This window comes from Hemiscyllium ocellatum, chromosome 4 (genome assembly GCF_020745735.1).
Source record: "Hemiscyllium ocellatum isolate sHemOce1 chromosome 4, sHemOce1.pat.X.cur, whole genome shotgun sequence".
Taxonomy (NCBI): Eukaryota; Metazoa; Chordata; class Chondrichthyes; order Orectolobiformes; family Hemiscylliidae; genus Hemiscyllium; species Hemiscyllium ocellatum.
In genome coordinates this window covers 102,758,506-102,778,725 of record NC_083404.1, presented here as the reverse complement: position 1 = coordinate 102,778,725, position 20,220 = coordinate 102,758,506, and the positions used below count along the sequence as shown (strand labels likewise).

Genomic DNA, 20,220 nt, shown 5'->3' with positions numbered 1-20,220 from the left:
AATGCTTTGGAGGTAGGTTGGAAAACTCTGCCATGCAAAAGATGCTTCCCATAAAATGATATTAGCACCAAAGGAGGATACCTGGCCCTCCCTAAAAGCCAGGAGATAGTGAGGACTATAGATGCTGGACAGTTAGAGTTGATTAAGTGTGGCGCTGGAAAAGGCACAGCAGGTCAGGCAGCATCTGAGGAGCAAGTGAGTTGACGTTTTGGGCAATGAGGAGGACCTGGATTTTAGATCTTACTCCTCTCCACAAGTCCATATGACATCAAAGTGGTGGTGCTTATTGGCACTCCTCAGTATTAACCCTTTCAAGCCAATATACTTCATCTCACCCTTTCCAGACTATTTTTCCCATTATTAGGATTATACATTTGTATATATGTTCACATTTACCACGACCCAATGTCAATTCAATTTTCTGCCTTTACAAATTCAGATGATCTGAAGGCTTCATTATTTTCTTAAAGTGGATTTTATTCATCCTTGGGAGATTGCCTGTTTGCTGGCTAGAAGATTGTTAATTTTGATTCTTTTCTTGGTGGTTTGACGGCTTTAGGTCTCTATAAATTGGGGTAACTAGTGATCTTTTGGATTTCCCTTATAGAGATGTCTTCCTGCTGAAAGAGGCGTTTTCCACTCTGTAGTATCCTAAATCTACAAAAGTGGCAACTTCTTCCTTAGAGTACCTTGAACTGGTGGACATTGGCTATCCTTTCTCACGTGGCTTCCATGGAGTTGCATGTACCATTGTCTTCAATCTGTCAGCAGATTTTTATTCTCAATTTGCCTGTAGGTCTGTGTTGAACTATGCAACTTATTGATCATTTTGGACATCATGTATCAGCACAGTCTTGGTGAGCCAAAGGGCCTGTTCTTGTACTGTAGGACAACTTTTTTGCTCTTTGTAATAGTACTAAAGACTGGTGGTCCAGCCATGCCACTAGCCAAGTTGTTCCAGTACAGCTACAGATACCTTCCTGACAATTTGGGATATTGTCCAGGTATGTTCTGTGCTCAAAAGCAGGGCAAATCCAATCTAGCTAATTACTGACCTACTAGTCCACTCCTGTTCATCAGTAAAATAATGAGAGATTATTAACAATGCTATCAAGACACAAACTTACAAAATAGTAGTTTGATTAGATTCCACCCAGATCACAGCCCTATTCTTAACATGAACCAAAGATATGAACAGTAGTGAAGTGAGTGGTTCGCCTTCGTACAAAAGTTGCATTTAACATTATATGGCATCAAGGAGTCCTAGCAAAACCAGAGTTAATAGGCATTGGAAGAAATCTCCCCATGAGTTAGAGTCAAACCTAGTACAATGTAAGATGGTCATTGGAAATCAATCATCTCAGCCCCATCACATCAATGAAGGAGTTCCTCAGGGTAGTGTTCTTGGTCTAACCACCTCCAACTGTTTCCATCCATCTTAAGGTGATAACTGGGGATATTCATTGTTAGCAATTTTTGAGAAGATTAGTAGCTCAGATTGATGATAAGTCTGTAAGTTACTTTGCTCAGCTTGAAGGTTTGTTTTCAGATGTTTCGTCACCATACTTGGTAACATCATCAGTGAGTCTCTGGTGAAGCGCTGCTGATATGTTCTGCCTCTCTATTTATATGTCTTGGTTTCTTAGGGTGGGTGATGTAATTGCCAGTTCCTTTTTTCATACCACCAGCGCTTCACCAGACTGTCACTGATGTTACCTAGTATGGTGACAAAACTTCTGAAAACAAACCTTCAAGCTCAGTGAGCTAACTTACAGACTTTGTGCAAACAACAATAAACATACGTTCAGCACCATTCACGGCTCAAACATTGAACAGTCGATGTCCATATGCAGCAAGACCTGGACAACATCCAAGCTTTGGGTGAGTAGAAGCAAGTAACATTTACACTTCATAAGTGCCATACAATGTCGATTTCCAACCAGAGGGTACCTAACCATCAACCTTGATGTTCAATGGCATTACTATCAACAATCTGGGAATAACCATTGACCAGAAACTGAACTAGGTGAGACACACAAATGCTGTGACAAAAGCAGGTCAGAAGCTAGGAAATGTGTGGTGAACAACTTCTCTTCTGTCTCCATGAAACCTGTCCATCATCTTCAAAGCTGTCAGGAATGCGATGGAATTTTTTTATTATTTACAGGCTAAGTACAGCTCCAGCGACATTCAATAATTTGGACACCATCCAATTCATAGCCGCCTGTTTGATTTCTATCCCATTTACCACTTTCAACATTTACTCCCTTCAGTACTGATGTATATAGTGACAACAGTGTGAACCATCTACAAGATGTACTAAAGTAACTCACCAGGGCTCCTGAGACAGCATCTTCCAAACCTATATTCTAGAACAAGGTCAACATGTATGGAAACACCATTACTAAAGAGTTCCACTTTAGTCACACATGAAAATATATCTTCACTGGGTGAAAATCCTGAAACTTCCAAACAGTCATGTTGGGTTACCCTACACTCTGATGAATGCTGCAAGTGCATGAAGCCAGTTTAGCAGCATCTTCTCTATGAATGTGCATTAAATGAATTTTAAAAATTACAAATAATTTGAGATAAGTTAACATTAAAAAATTAATCCTTGTGACGCTCTACTCCACGTTTACAATATTTCCTAGCTCATGTACAACCTCTCTAACAAGTAATCTTTATTGCTCAAATATTCACATTTTCCTCCCCAAAATTCTCAATTTCCTAGCCAGCCTGAACTGCTTCCAGTGCCCTTCCGAAAACCTTAAAATACTGCACTCTGCTCCAAATCAAAACATTTCATTTACAGTGAGCATTGCCCTAGAGAATCCATTTTCCATTGAGAACATAACACATTGAAAAAGGTGATGCACATTAACTAGAATTTAAATACCAGAGTCCTCATTAATTATGCGGTGCTACCTATTGTTTCAACTTCATACTTGGGCAGATAGTCAACCTAAAGATAGTCTCTGTGTTACGTTTTACAGCAAGTCTCAAAAGACAGGAGAAATTGGTAATATTATTCCTGAATCACCTGTGGGTCCCTCCTGTTTTCACAAGAGGAAGAAATTTCTGAACTTAACACAACATATTAAAGACACAATGAATCGTCCACGATAGAAACCTATAGTACACAAGGCACCTTTAAATCATTTATTTTGAATATAAAATATTTTAAAAACCAGACAGAGATCTTTTTATTCCCCAAGTGTTTTATTTGGAACTAATTTGTTAGTATCACAAATGTAACAGTTTCCTGAGAAAAGACAGTCACAGTTTCTGTAATAAATTTCACTTTATGATATAGAGGTTCACCGTACAAGTAACACTGTGCATACTGCAACAAATGGACAGTGTTTGGGCATTTGATAGTGTACTGTATCACTCAGCAGTTCAAAAGTACACAGGATCTCAGATTTGGATTATCATTTTACAAACACAGAATGGCAGCAAATCTAGATTCTGCATTGTCCTGCATTTCACCAAACTGATATTCTATAAGATTATTCTCACTGCATCTGAAATTTACAAAATGATTGGCCTAAAAATAAAAATTAGTAATCCTTACCACTTGGCAGAAGAATTTAATGTCTCATTTTGCTTATTATACCAGAGGTGGCAAATTCACTTCATCCATAACTTGCACTCATGAAAGATGCAGCAAGGATAATATTTATTTCATTCCCTTCAAAATAGTGACACAAGATTATTACAATGGTATATATCAAGTTATTAAAAGTAACACACACAACCCATCTAGGATTTCTCCTTTAAACCAGATTCAAGTGTACAGCAGTAACTGATTTGCATTGTATACCTCTTTCAATTTCATCATGTATATATTATGTATTGGATAAAAATAGGTGAAATGTTCAAGAATTAAAAATTATTTTTGGGGAAAAAATAGTCAATCAGAAACTAAATTTATAAAAGCAATTAAGTAGTCAGCAAGGGTTGTACCTTCATAAACCAAGCAGTATTAAGCAAGTTTGGTCAATGAAAATTGAAATCAAGTCAATACAGCAATTTGTACAATCAATATGTACAAGTGAAGCAAGCTCTATTCAACATGGTATGACTTTGATACACATGAAATGTGCAGAAAGATAATTTGCAGCAGATACTAGTCAGAAAGTGCATTAAACATGTGCTTTGTGAAATATTGCTTTTAAACTTTACAAGCTAACTAAATTGAGGTCAATGTTTGTTAATGTTGTATTCAGTCATATTAATGAAACAAAATCTGAAAAACTTAAATTTTTTTAATAAAAATATAAAAAAGGCTTCCAGCATTTTTTCTTTACTTTTCTTTTTTTTAAAAATGCAAGATCTAATGCAGAAACATTTTACCATAATGTAAGCCTATGAATTGGTATCTAGCAAAACAGTGAAACTGCTTAGTCTTCAAGTGCTGTCCCTTGACTACTGAAACAATTATTCCAGACTCAATCTTTTCCTTGTGCTCACTGGCATTCCAAATGCTTTTGGATCCAGCTCCAAATTTCCTTGTGCGAGGCAGTCTCCTTCTCTATGAAACCGCCTTACTTTCTGCTGAAACCATTACTGACTTTACTTTTAGCAGAAGCTTTTTTCCGCTTAGTTACACTCTTGTCGGACGTGTTCAGGTGCAAGACTTCAGACTTTCCTTCACCTGATAAAGAAGAAGCAGAAAGACCACGATAATTCTATGTCAAAGATAAATGGGTGGCTGCCCTTTACAAAGTTTACATTAATCACTTCGCTTTGTCTGCATGCTAAGCATTTCATTCAAATGACAATTACAGGCAACGTAAAAGTTGTACTCCTGTTCATTGTGTTCACTCATTTTAGCTGGTTCCTTAAAAGTTATCAATGGAATCATGTAAAGGTTGGTGGGTTAAAAATGGTCAAAACCATTTTAAGTATTGCTCAAAAGAGCCAAAAATCAGAAGATTTTGTCCTGCAACTTTGAGGACTGAAACACGGGAAGATCACCTTTTAAAAAGGAAAATGAAATGTACACACCATAACAGGAGGGTGGCTATTGGTTGGACCATGGTTGAAATGGCGACGCACAGAAACCATCAACTGTCTTCGATATTTTTGACCAATCTGTTCAGACATCTCCAAAGCAGGTGAGATGGAAAACCAGGTCCACTGTATTGCAACAAGCCCTTAACTGTATATTTATTTGCTTTACCTTTTCCATTCAGAAAAGGTTTTTATGCACCTCTGAATGTTGCTTTTTAACCATCACAAAATAACCCATGTTACTTTTTATCCTCCACCAAATTATGTGTTCCTAGTTAAACAAAAAAAATTATAAACACTGCCAACCTAATAGTAATTGCAACAATAGACTGTTAACTTAGTTAATTGATTCCATTCAAAAGAGGCAATTTGATTCTGATCAATCAGGGCTTTGCCTTGGGATGGAGCACAGATTGATCATCACTGCATCGTTTTTTCACAGGAGAAAGGGGCATATATTTGCCCACAGAGATCAATACACTGTGAAATAAATGTAACTTCTGCGAAAAAAAAATGCAAATAAATCACACTGAGCCTGAGTGCTGACTTTAGTTTGGGTCCCAGTGTAATGTTTATTACAGTCAGAATTGTTTAGTAAACTTAGTCTTATTGAATTCTTTGAGGAGGTGACTAAGCACATGGATGAGGGTAGAGCAGTGGATGTAGTGTACATGGATTTTAGTAAGGCATTTGATAAGGTTCCCCATGGTAGGCTTATGCGGAAAGTCAGGAGGCATGGGATAGAGGGAAACTTGGCCAATTGGATTGAAAACTGGCTAACTGGTCGAAGTCAGAGAGTGGTGGTAGATGGTAAATATTCAGCCTGGAGCCCAGTTACAAGTGGAGTTCCGCAGGGATCAGTTCTGGGTCCTCTGCTGTTTGTAATTTTTATTAATGACTTGGATGAGGGAGTCGAAGGGTGGGTCAGTAAATTTGCAGATGATACGAAGATTGGTGGAGTTGTGGACAGTGAGGAGGGCTGTTGTCGGCTGCAAAGGGACTTGGATATGATGCAGAGCTGGGCTGAGGAGTGGCAGATGGAGTTCAACCCTGCCAAGTGTGAGGTTGTCCATTTTGGAAGAACAAATAAGAATGCAGAATACAGGGTTAACGGTAGAGTTCTTAGTCAGGTGGAGGAACAGAGGGATCTTGGGGTCTATGTACATAGATCTTTGAAAGTTGCCACTCAGGTGGATAGAGCTTGTAAGAAGGCCTATGGTGTATTAGCGTTCATTAGCAGAGGGATTGAATTCAAGAGTCGTGAAGTGATGTTGCAGCTGTACAGGACTTTGGTTAGGCCACATTTGGAGTACTGTGTGCAGTTCTGGTCGCCTCACTTTAGGAAAGATGTGGAAGCTTTGGAGAGGGTGCAGAGAAGATTTACCAGGTTGTTGCCTGGAATGGAGAATAGGTCGTACGAGGACAGGTTGAGAGTTCTCAGCCTTTTCTCGTTGGAACGGCGAAGGATGAGGGGTGACTTGATAGAGGTTTATAAGATGATCAGAGGAATAGATAGAGTAGACAGTCAGAAACTTTTTCCCCGGGTACAACAGAGTATTACAAGGGGACATAAATTTAAGGTGAAAGGTGGAAGGTATAGGGGAGATGTCAGGGGTGGGTTCTTTACCCAGAGAGTAGTGGGGGCATGGAATGCACTGCCCATGGCAGTGGTAGAGTCAGAATCATTGACGACCTTTAAGCGGCAATTGGATAGGTACATGGATGGGTGCTTAATCTAGGATAGATGTTCGGCACAACATCGTGGGCCGAAGGGCCTGTTCTGTGCTGTATTGTTCTATGTTCTATGTTTGTACAATAGTAGAAACACATGCATGGTTTGACACTACATTCAGTTTTGCAGGCATTTACACAGCTGGCACACTGCCAAAGTTTTGTATGTTCTGCCAATTAATGAGATATATGGTCTACATAAATACTGGTATGGAGACTCAAACATCATTTAATTGTGTTGTAGACAGAATATTCTTTTGGCATGACAGCTGCATTTTGTCTATGGAGAATACCACTTGTGTATTTACTGAAAAATAGCAGCGTGAGACAGCTAGCTTCATTTGAAGCTCAAATTATTGTGACACCCTCACCTTTCAGGGTGTTCTGTGGTAGACCAGGCATCTACCAGGGCCAAAGGTGGTAGTCTTGGGTTTACTTGATATATAGCAGCGAATGACTTCACAGTAGCCATTATCACGCAGCACAGTTTTAAAATGCCCTAAAATCAGCCAAAACCAATTTATTTACTTACTGAGAGTCATAATGGACTCGTAATGTTAATTCTGTTTCTCTCTTCATAGATGTTGCCAGACACTTTCTGTTGTTATTTACTGTCTTGCTATGTAGCAACAATAGCAAGCACAATCCCCAAGGTCAAGAAGAAAAATATTGCACAACTTCCTCCTAGCAGTCTCAATGGGAATAATTTAAAATCAGAAATTGCCAAGTGTCCATTATCACTGACTGCATATGTTTTGTGATTCTGATAAAATATTTTATGCTAAATATGTTTTCTCTCAGGAATACAGAGAATTCCTCTTAATGCCAGCATTAAGACTCATGGACATTTCTTCTATCTGTATGTGCTTGGCTTTAGGCTAAGTAAATCAGGATTTTAAACTATTTTGAGCACAAGTTTATTAATGCGGGTTATGGAACAATAAAGAAGTATTTACATTTTTCAAAGGTGTTGTCATGTGTTGTTACCTATTTTCAAATCCATGGGGAGAATTTTATGCAAGTAGACAGTGGGAAACCTGCATTGCCTCCTTTGGGGGAGAACTGCTGAATTATGAGTCAAACAGGTAATTAGTGGTCATCGTTAGGATCAAATCTCCTGGGGTAAATTCCACCAGCTGAGAGCTGCTGACAGCTCGCACTCAGCAGCGCCACATGGGCAGCAGTGGCTGCTGCAGGAAGTATAGAAATCCAGGCAAAAGGTAAGCGATGGCGGTTTGGGAGGGGGGGGGGATCAATATGGTAAAATTACAGGAAATTACTGCTGGACATATCCTGCTTCTCCTGAAGTATTCTATATTGGTATATTTTTGAAAGATTCAGTGTTCAAACACATGAAGGGTTTGAAGATGTGCTGCTTACTCACTAGATATCCAGTAATAATATCGAGAAAAAGGACTTGTCCATTCTAGTGCAAGTCAAAAATTAACAGTGTCATCGGTCTTAATTATCAGTTCTCTGGCACAGAAATCCTTGAGTTACTTTTGTTACTTTTTAATGACACATATCCTTTAATTCTAATTCCTTCCTATTTATTTTGCTTTCTTTCGATAGCTTTATACTGAATTAAATATTCTCACTTAGACTTTCTGGTTTAAATTCTCAAAAAGGATTCTTCAACTGAATTGATTGAGAGACACTCATTCACATTTGTTCCAAATTCCCCATAGAGGATGCTGCGTTGACATTAACAAAATTTATAAGAATTAAAGAGTAAGGTACAATCCAGGACAGCTGCAAGTGTAACTCATCCATTCATCCTGATCACAAAGTCCGGTTCATTAAGTCTATCCAACTGAACTGTATTTGGACCAGGTCACAGACGTAAAGAGACAATTTTCAATTCATTGTACCAACTGTTAAGTTACAATTTTATTTCTGAATGCAGTAAATATTAAATCAAAGCCACTTTAGTGAATATATATAAAAGCTCAAATGTCCTAGTTTTAGAAGCTCCTAGAAGTAATTCTTTCCTTAACAGAAACTAAAAACGCAAGTGAGCGTAGGTTAAAAGTTCCCTCCCCAATTTCCAGTGAAATATCTTTCAAGAGGCTCCATTTACAATGTGCAACTACTGTTCGTAACTAAAGCAATTTTCTGGTAACAGTAAATTTATAAATTGAAATGCCACTCTTGCAGATTAAGCAAAATGACTAGTGAGGAACAAAGATGCTCACTTTTGGAGTTTACATCGTATTGTGTTTCTGAAAGAGGGGCAGGAATTATCCTTCATGTAGTATTCGGAGTATTATTCTACATCTTTTGTAATAATTGTCTTTACAGTACTAACCACCAGTCTGCATTATCTGCGCTGAATTAAGTACAGCCATCATGCACTCCCACAAACATTATTAGAGTTGCTTGTCTAATATAAGCCATAAAGAATTCCCCACTGTTACTGTGCCCTTTAACTCATCTTTCAAGAGTGTAAACTACAATGTCACACAAACCATTAATTACAAATCTCACATCCTCCAAAGTTCTTCTCACTGTGATTCATTTAATTATAGTTATTAACATTGATGCCAAGTCATTCCAAGATTTCGAACTAACCCATTTAAAAAAAAATTATTCACATCTAAATCAGTATTTGTCTAATTCTTAAGAGTATTATGACAGAATCTGGTGTCCCTCAAATATTGATTCTTGGTCACTTTCCACTTCTTAATTATTGGAAGCACCTTGATAGCAACAAGTCAAGTTCCATATGTACACTAAAAGGATCCAGCTCTAAATTATCGCGCCTGATTATTATATTGTCCCTAAACTATGAGGCATGGTGGCACAGTGGTTAGCACTATTGCCTCACAGCGCCTGAGACTCTGCCTCAGACAACTGTCTGTGTGAAGTTTGCACATTCTCCCTGTGTCTGCGTGGGTTTCCTCTGGATGCTCCGGTTTCCTCCCACAGTCCAAAAATGTGCAGGTTAGGTGAATTGGACATGCTAAAATTGCCCGTAGTGTTAGGTGAAGGGATAAATGTAGGGGAATGGGTCTGGGTGGGTTGCTCATCGGAGGGTCGGTGTGGGCTTGTTGGGCCGAAGGGCCTGTTTCCACACTCTAAATAATCTAATCTATTTACCTGCTTAGAGGGAAACTTGCAGGTGGTTGCAGGTTGGACGGTTTGAGCTATCGGGAGAGGCTGAACAGGCTGGGGCTGTTTTCCTTGGAATGTTGGAGGCCGAGGGGTGACCTTATAGAGATTTATAAAATCAGGAGGGGAATGGATAGGATAAATAGACAAGGTCTTTTATCTGGGGTGGGGGAGTCCAGAACTAGAGGCATAGGTTTACGGCGAGGAGCGAAAGATATAAAAGGGACCTAAGGTGCAACTTTTTCCATACAAAGAGTGGTGTGTTCATGGAATGAGCTGCCAGAGGAAGTCGTAGTGGCTGGTTCAATTACAATATTTAAAAGCCATCTGGATGGGTATATGAATAGGAAGGCTTTAGAGGGATATGGGTCACGTGGTGACAAATGAGACTAGATTAATTAAGGTATCTGGACAGCATGGACAATTTGGAGCGAAGGGTCTATTTCCATGCTGTACATCTCTATGACTCTATGGTAGTGTCCCCATGCCTCTACTGCCCTTGCCTTTTTGGAGGTAGGAATTGTGGGTTTGGAAAATGAGCCTTGGTGAGTTATTGAAGTACATCTTGAAGTTGGTAGTCATGGTGCCAATCAATTGATCCACTTTGTTTTGGATGGTGTCAAGCTTCTTGACTGGTGTTGGAGCTGCACCCATATAGGCATGTGGGAAGCATTCCATCACATCCCAGACTTGTGTCGTGTCGATGGTGGACTGGTTTGGGGTGGCAGAAGGTGAGTTACTTACTGCAGGATTCCTAGACCCATACTTATTCTTGTAGCCACAGTATTTACATGGCCAGTTCAGTTCAGTTTCTGGTCAATGTTAAACTGCAGGATATTGATAATGGGGGACTTAGCGACGGTAATGATCATTGAAGAAAGACAGAATGTGTGTCCTTTTCATGGCACTATCTGCCATATGATGATTATAAAATGCCTAGTCTTTTAACATTTACAAAGGGATGAGTGAATGAATGAATAGGTGGGTTAGGTAAGTGAGGGTGGGTGGGGAAAGCAGGCTGAGATATCTGAGTAGGGGAGGTAGAGATGATTGGGCGGTATAGTAGTTGGGTGAATGGATAAGTCGGCAAAGGGCTGAAAGTGTGTTGCTGGAAAAGCGCAGCAGGTCAGGCAGCATCCAAGGAACAGGAAGTTCGACATTTCGGGCATAAGCCCTTCATCAGGAAAGTTTCCTGATGAAGGGCTTATGCCCGAAATGTCGAACTTCCTGTTCCTTGGATGCTGCCTGACCTGCTGCACTTTTCCAGCAACACACTTTCAGCTCTGATCTCCAGCATCTGCAGACCTCACTTTCTCCCCTAAGTCGGCAAAAGGGTTGGTAAGTGAATGAGGTGAATGGTAGTTTGAGAGGAATGTGGGGAGAGGTGGTAGAAAGGTCAGGTCTGTTTCGGAGTTAGGGGGAGAGCAGAAGTATTCAGATTGGGTCAGGAGGAGTAGCAAGATATTCAGTTACATAATTCCAGCTCGTGGATGTGACTGGAATTGGCCGAACACTTCCTGTGCAATTATCCAGATAGGTACACTGAAACCATCCAAAGTCTGAATTAGAGTTGGTATATTGTTCAAGGAGCAGGAGAATTTCACTTTGGAAGGTGAAACATTCCTCCCTGACTCTTCTCCCTGCAGATGAGAACTTCTATGGAGTGCCAAAGCTTACCTTCAGTCATGTGTCTGATTTCTGACATTCCACAGAACAAATAATTTGATCTAATAACTTAATCCCCATTTCTTTCACCACCACTTCCATCCATCAACAGTCTGAAGCTGAACCAGATGGTTTAGAACCTTGGTGTTGTATTTTACCTGAAGATGAGCTTTCAATCACATATCTACACAACCACTACCAATTTCCAGCTACATAACACTGCCTACGTCTGTTGCTGCCTCAGCTTTACTGCTACTGAAATAATCATCATCTCTTTTCAACTTCAGACTTGATGATTCTCATACCCAATTGTTTGGCTTCCCACATTCTAATCTCTGTAAACTTGAGGACATCCAAACTCTGTTACCAGATTTCTACATACTCAAGTTCCAGTCACCCTATGCACATTGGCAAATGTACAGATCTTACATGGGTAATTCCTTGATCCGTCCCGATCTTTCTAATTTCCTGGAAGATACCTTTGCTGCTCCAATTCTGGTTTCTGGAGCTCCCCGATTTTAATCTGTGTTCAGCTGCAGAGGATGTAATTTCTGAAATTTCTTCCCTACGTTTTCCAACTCAGTTTTCTGTTTTAGGACATGACTGAACAAAACCTACATCTTTGATAAAACTTTTGGTCATCTGCCCTCAAATCAGCTCGTACGGTTTAGTGTCCTAATTTGTTTTATTGGTGAATTGCCTTATGATGTTTTATTATGTCAAAGGTGTCAGATAAATACAAGTTATGGTTGTTTTGGAGCTAGGTTTTCGGGGCTGTTGATGAGTCATTGATGTGAAATACAGGGTGGAATCTTACAGGAGTCTGAGTGACATGAGCTATGGTGAGATGTGTGACAGAATCAGGCATCATTGCTGCTGCTGCAGGACGGTGTGCACTCCAAAGGGACATGCACACAGCACAAGGACTGGGCCAGCTTACATCTCCAGGCACTTTGCCTGATTTCAGTGCTCAGTTGCTCTAAGCCATCTGGATGCTCACAACATTCCTATTTTGCACTGCCTTGCCTTTGTGCACTTTGCCCTCTCAGCCAGGGGTATCGATTCATATTACTGTTGACCTTGCCATGCTGTTAAGTACAGACACAAAGCCAAGAAGTTTGTTATAGTTAGAACAAAGAAAATTTACAGGAACAGGCCCTTCGGCCCTCCAAGCCTGTGCCGATCCAAATCCACTGCCTAAACCTATCGTTCAATTCCTAAACATCTGTATCCCTCTGCTCCCCACCTACTCATGCATCTGTCCAGACGCACCTTAAATGAATCTACTGTGCCTGCCTCTACTACTTCTGCTGGCAACGCGTTCCAGACACCTACCACCCTCTGTGTAAAGTATTTTTTGCCTATATCCCCCGTAAACCTTTCACCTTGAACGCGTGACCTCGCGTTATTGAATCCCTCACTCTGGGAAAAAGCTTATCTCGATCTACCCTTTCTATACCTTTAATGATTTTGTAGACCTCAATTAGGTCCCCCTCAATCTCCTTTTTTCTAATGAAAACAGTCCTAACCTACTCAACCTGTCTTCATAGCTAGCACCTTCCATACCAGGCAACATCCTCAAACCTTCTCTGCACCATCTCCAAAGCATCCACATCTTTTTAGCAATGTGGCGATCCGAACTGTACACAGTATTCTAAATGCAGCCAATCTAACATGACCTGTCAGCTCTTATACTCAACACCCCATCCGATGAAGGCAAGCATACCATATGCCTTCTTGACCATTTTATCCCCCTTCAGGGTACAATGGACCTGAACTCCCAGATCTCTCTGCTCATCAACTTTTCCCAAGGCTCTTCCGTTCACAGTATAGTTGGCTCTAGAATTCGACTTCCCAAAATGCATCACCTCACATTTGACTGGATTGAACTCCATCTGCTACTTCTCCGCCCAACTCTCTAGTCTTTCTATACTCTCCTGGATTCTTTGACAGTCCCCTATACTTTCTGCTACTCCACCAATCTTTGTGTCATTCGCAAATTTATTGATCAGACCAACAATGCCCTCTTTCAGATCATTTACTTATATTACAAACAACAGTAGCTCCAGGACTGATTCCTGTGGAACCCGACTGGTCACCTTTCTCCATTTTGAGAAACTCCCTTCAACTACTACCCTCTGTCTCCTGTTGCTCAACCAGTTCTTTATCCATTAGCTAGCACACCATGTGACTTCACTTTCTCCATTAGTTTACTATGGGGAACCTTATCAAATGCCTCACTAAAGTCCATGTATATGAGATCTACAGCCCTTCCTTTATCTATCAACTTGGTCACTTCCTCAAAGAACTCTATTAAGTTGGTGAGGCATGATCTCCCCGGCACAAAACCATGGTGCCTACCACTGATAAGCCCATTCTTTTCCAAATATAAATAGATTTTATCCCTCAACACCTTCTCCCCACTACTGATGTCAGGCTCACTGGTCTGTAGTTAGCAGGAATATCCCTACTACCCTTCTTGTACAGGGGGACAACATTAGCAACTCTCCAGTCCTCCAGCACTTCACCTGTGTTTTAGGATGCTACAAAGATATCTGTCAGGGCCCCAGCTATTTCCTCTCTCACCTCCCTCAGCAACCTGGGATCGATCCCATCCGGTCCTGGGGATTTGTCCACCTTAATATCCTTTAGTTGTCAGCGAGTCTTGATCAAATCAAGAGAGATAACCTTCACTCAGGGGTTCCTGGCACAGTAGGTCAAGGGCTGCCTCGGATGGCAGTCCAGACCCTGCGCGGTGCAGTCATTTCCTAATAAGGAGTGAGAAATCAAATGACAAGTAATGCACCAGCCTTCGAATCTTTCTGCCATATTGGGAGCTATTCCAATGGAATGAGAGAGAGGTGGCCATAACAAGAAATGGAAGTGGGTCCCACAGCTATGACTGTTGGTGCAGGTGGGAAGGTGGGGAGTGAGCAGGTAGCACAGAGGGCATGCAGAGTTGGCAGGGTTGGGCATAGGTGACAGCAGGTGAGGAAAGATGTTGCAGATAATGGAGAGCCAGAGCAAGAATCGTATTGTGAAAAGAGTACATTAGTAAAGAGAGCAGAGTGTGAGCTATCAGAGAGAAGATGGTGGCACTAATCCTAGCAGAATAGTGAAGGCCACTGACCTTCTTCCTACAGTGCTCTGCATTCCTCCAGATAGCGGAGACTGCTTTAACCTGGGTCGAACCCTCACAGCAGGTTGGTGTGCTTTGCTGTTGTGATATTTATGCAGTTCATTCTTTTATTTCAGTATTATGGCATGATGTGAGCACTTATGAAACCAATGAAGGGACAATTAAATATCCACAGTTTAAGAGGACAATAACAAATATAAATTAAAAACTGCAACTTTTGTTTCAAAAGGAATGCTTCTCACACCAACTATATCTGTGGATGGATGGTGATGATGCCCCTCATAATCCTGCACTAGACCAACAGGACCGTTACTGAGTGGCCCAATGATGGCTTCAAAATTTTTCTTCTTTTTCCTGTGATGATCTGTCTTTCCTCACAATGAAAAGACTCTGCATAGTTATGAATTCCAAGCATCAGCTTGAATCTTTACTCTAAGACTTCATGCGTAGTTGTTGCAACACAGTATCTCCCTGGTTAACTGATAGTTCTGTGGCACAGAGCATGATGTTCCGATCACAAAAAGAACTGGAATTCTTGAATCCAGAGTGTTTCCACTCAAGTTTTGTGTAAAAATGAGTCAAACAGTAAATACTGACTGCAGAACCAAAACCAATAGAGTTGTTTAATGATAGAAGGATCGATATTATCAGTTTCAGAAGTCATTGACACACATTTTACAGTCAATGGCAAAAAGATGGTGTTCACCACATGCCCTGACAAACGCTGCCTCTAACTATCTAACCATTTCTGTGATCTGGATTTCCACTTTGTCTCGTTGCCAACCAACAGTGATGTCATCAAGTGTGGCAAGCAGCCAATCACACTGCAATATTCTCAAAGCCAATAAAGCTGAAAATAAAATGCACCAATCTTTGTTTTCACTGGGAACAAAATAAGTGGCTAGGATATGCACGTGGGGTTAAGGAAGAAGTGAAAATTATCAAATAACTTTTAAATATGCTTTAAAAAATGTAATTTCCTTTCCTATCATAACATTTCACAAATACAAAATTGCGTTTATTCAGCAGTAATATTTAACTTTCTACTCAATAGCATCCTGATCAGAGCGGTATAGCTTTTCCAATGTTTTAGTGAGACTAATTCTGTCAATGGAATGTTCTTTGGCAAATTCTGCCATTTCTACTTAATTAATTGCTGGGGTGGGGTAAGAACTTTAACAGTGCATCCTACAGTGATGAATCACAGAGCAATTTTTGCATGTAAGTCATGATGGCTTAGTGGTTAGCACTGCTGCCTCACAGCACCAGGGACTTGGGTTCAATTCTAGCTTGGGCAATTGCCTGTCTGGTGTTTGCATGTTTTCCCAGTGTCTGTGTGGGTCTCCTCCGCTTGCTGGTTTCCTCCCAGTCAAAAGATGTGCAGGTTAGGTGGATTGGCAATGGGAAATGTAGCTGAAAATGTGTTGCTGGAAAAGCGCAGCAGGTCAGGGAGCATCCAAGGAGCAGGAGAATCAACGTTTCGGGCATGAGCCCTTGTTCAGGAATGAGGAAAGTGTGGCAAGCAGGCTAAGATAAAAGGTAGGGAGGAGGGGCGTTCGAAATGTGAATGGGAAATGTAGGGTCACAGGAATGGTGGAGAGCTCTTTGCAGGGTTGGTGGACTTGATGGACTTAACAGTCTGCTTTAACACTGTTGGCATTTTATGATCATACTTGTGCATGTGCGATCTGCAGAATTTGTGCCAGTTTGAAGGGATAACAACAATTTCAATGTTATCACTAATACTGAATCAGTGGTCTCATAAGTAGACTGATAACAGACAACCGGTTGCAGTAACCTGCAGTTGGCTTCTGCCTAACGAGGTGTTTTCAATTATATATATGAATTCACAAACCTTTGGCATATGCATCAAAATGTACTGGTGAGGAATCAGTGCTGCTGATTGTTTCATCACATTCACATTCAGAAAGAGTCTAAAAAAGAAAGAAAATATTGAGTGTGGGAGTCAGTGAAAAGCGTCCTGTTCAGCAATGTTCAAGCATGATTAGGCAATTTCAGACTTCAGTTACTTTGTCATTACAGAAGTGAAACATTCTATTGGGTCCAACTGGTTTAAGACCCCAGAACATCTCCTCTTAGCATATATAATTTAACAATATCAGCATATGAAAATAACAGAGTGCTGAAGTGAAACACCCTGAATAACAATAATAATAATAACAATAATAATAATAATAATAATACCAAGGGCTAAGCTTTAGAATTATCCCACACTCCACCTTCTGCACTTCTGGAGATTCCATTACAAAAAGGTCCTTTCTTGTTGCTCAAAGAGGAATACTGTTGAAATTTTGCATCTTGCACTAATGAGGACAGACATAAGAATTTCAAAGGGAACAATTTACATTGCGTTAAAAAAAAGGGAGCTGATCGTTCGACAAGTGGACCCTAAATGGCACCACAGTGTACACATGAGGGTGCAATATCCCCAAAGCTTCTGTCTAAATTCAGAAAAGGAAACATGGCTCAGATTGATCCACAATGTTTTGTTTAATTGAAAAGGCACAATGCCTTGTCAAAATGTTTTATTTTGCAGAGGATCAGGTCTCATGTATGAACATCTGTAGTTTTTAAACAAGCATATGTGGTGGGGAGTCCAGAACTAGAGGGCATAGGTTTAGGGTGAGAGGAGAAAGATATAAAAGAGATCTAAGGGGCAACTTTTCATGCAGAGGGTGGTACGTGTATGGAATGAGCTGCTAGAGGAAGTGATGGAGGCTGGTACAATTGCAACCTTTAAAAGGCATTTAGATGGGTATATGAATAGGAAGGGTTTAGAGGGATATGGGCCAGGTGCTGGCAGGTGGGACTAGATTGGGTTGGGATATCTGGTCAGCATGGACGAGTTGGACCGAAGGGTCTGTTTCCATGCTGTACATCTCTATGACTCTATATGTGATCCACACTTGAGCGTGACTGATAAGCTTAGGTTGGCTGTTAGTGTAATTCTTGGGATACTCAGAATTGTTCAGTTACTGCTGACGACGGAATCACATCTAATGTTGGTCACTATTACCTGAGCTTTGCAAATACAATATGGTAAGGAATGATGAAGGGCTCTGGCCCGAAAGATCGAATTTCCTGTTCCTTGGATGCTGCCTAACCTGCTGTGCTTTAACCAGCAACACATTTTCTGCTCTGATCTCCAGCATCTGCAGACCTCACTTTTTACTACTACATATTGTATGCAGATTCAATTGAAAGTCAGAAATTAGTCCTTTGTCGCCTCATTAGGCACAACTTTAGGTTTCAGCTTGGACAGCAGAATATATATGGGAGATGAAAACTGCTGAGAAAGTATAAAACATCAATCAAAAAATGGAAAGAAGACACTGTTAGGAGTAGCTATATGGTGGGACAGAGAATAAGTCAGGAGATGACGACTTACAAAGGCAGTGAATTAATCTTGGTAACTTTTACCTTCATGAAGATCTTCATCTTCATGGAGATTGGGGTTGTGAGATCAAAAGAGAAAGACATGGGGAAGAATTCATGGAGTATATTTAGGATAGTTTAATAGAACATTATGTCATGGATCGAAGAGGAATCAGACTATTTTGGATCAGTGAATGTGTAATGAGGCATTGACCAATGACGTCAGAGTAAAAGATCCCGTCAGAAACAGTGACTGAAACAAGGTAGAACCTAGCGTTCAGTTTGAGGTGGAGCAACTTAGGTCAGAAACGGCTGCTTAAATAAAGGGAATTATTAAGGAATAAGGGCAGAACTGGCTGGCATAGACTGGGGAAACAGCAAAAGTGGTTAAAGAACAACGGGCAATGTTTAAGAGAATAGTTCATAGCTCATAGCCAATACAAATTCCAGTGAGGAAGGAGGATCCTAAGGAGGGGTTAAGTCAACCTGGTTAATCAAAGAAGGATCAAATCTCCATGACCGGAAGGGATCTATCCCAGCTTGCTGAGGGAGGCGAGAGAGGAAATAGCTGGGGCCCTGACCGATGTCTTTGTAGCAGCTGGTGAAGTGCCGGAGGACTGGAGGGTTGCTCATGTTGTCCCCCTGTACAAGGGTAGTAGGGATATTCCTGGTAACTACAGACCATTGAGCCTGACATCAGTAGTGGGAAAGTTGCTGGAGAAGGTATTGAGGGATAAAATCTATTTACATTTGGAAACGAACGGGCCTGTCAGTGATAGACAACATGGTTTTGTGTGGGATAGATTATGCCTTTCAAACGTAATAGTTATTTGAGGAAGTGACCAAGTTGATAGATGAAGGAAGGACTGTAGATGGACTCTAGTAAGGCGTTTGAAAAGGTTCCCCATGGTAAACTAATGGAGAAAGTGAAGTCAGATGGTGTGCAGGGTGTTCTAGCTAGGTGGATTAAAAACTGGTTGAGCAACAGGAGACAAAGAATAGTACTTGAAGGGAGTTTCTCAAAATGGGGAAAAGGTGACCAGTAGTGTTCCACAGGGATCAGTCCTGGGGCCACTGTTGTTTGTGATATACAGATATGATCTCGAAGAGGGCATAGTTGGTCTGATCAGTAAGTTTGCAGATGACACGAAGATTGGAGGAGGAGCAGAAAGCATAGGGGACTGTCAAAGAATACAGGAGAATATAGATAGACTAGAAAGTTGGGCGGAGAAATGGCAGATAGAGTTCAATCCAGGCAAATGTGAGGTGATGCATTTTGGAAAGAGCCTTGGGAAAAGTTGATGAGCAGAGAGATCTGGGAGTTCAGGTTTATCATATTCTGAAGGTGGTTGTACAGGTGGATAGAGTGGTCAAGGCGGCACATGGTACGCTTGCCTTCATCAGACAGGATATTGAGTATAAGAGCTGGCAGGTCATGTTAAAATTGTACAAGACTTTGGATTGGCTTCATTTAGAATACTGTGTACAGTTCTGATCGCCACATTACCAAAAGGACGTGGATGCGTTGGAGAGGGTGCAGAGAAGGTTTACAAGGATGTTGCCTGGTATGAAAGATGCTAGCTATGAAGAGAGGTGGAGTAGGTTAGGGTTGTGTTCATTAGAAAAAAGGACATTGAGGGGAGACCTGATTGAGGTCTATAAAATCATTAAAGGAATAGAAAGGGTAGATAGAGATAGGTTTTTTCGCAGGGTGAGGGATTCAATAACGAGAGGTCTCACGTTCAAGGTGAGAGGTGAAAGTTTTAAGGGGGATATACGCGGCAAGTACTTTACACAGAGGGTGGTAGGTGCCTGGAACGCGTTGCCAGCAGAGGTAGTAGAGGCAGGCATGATAGATTCATTTAAGGTGCTCTGGACAGATGCATGAGTAGGTGGGGAGCAGAGGGATATAGATGCTTAGGAATTGAGCGATAGGTTTAGACAGTGGATTTGGATCAGCTCAGGCTTGGAAGGCCGAAGGGCCTATTCCTGGGATATAAACTTTCTTCATTCTTTGAGCTGGTTAATCAACTAAGTATCAAGATAACGTAAGATTGAAAGGTAAACCACACATGGCAAAGATTTGTGGTAAGCCAGAGGATTCAAAGTTTTAAGAACCAATAAAACACAACCAAAAGAAAAGGAAGTAAACCTTGAGG

General features: G+C 40.8%; 1 protein-coding gene across 2 annotated transcripts in view; it reads right to left on the bottom strand.

Annotated features, from left to right (window-relative positions):
• Positions 1-3,203: 3,203 nt before the first annotated feature.
• ptdss1b (phosphatidylserine synthase 1b) overlaps positions 3,204-20,220 on the bottom strand; it is a 51,181-nt gene continuing 34,164 nt past the window's right edge. For both annotated transcript variants that reach the window (XM_060824435.1, XM_060824436.1), the window contains exons 12-13: positions 16,521-16,599; positions 3,204-4,660 (exon numbers count right to left, since the gene is read on the bottom strand). In XM_060824435.1, coding sequence (XP_060680418.1) covers positions 4,551-4,660; positions 16,521-16,599 — 189 coding nt within the window. In that variant the 3' untranslated portion in view covers positions 3,204-4,550. The remainder of the gene's footprint in view (positions 4,661-16,520; positions 16,600-20,220) is intronic.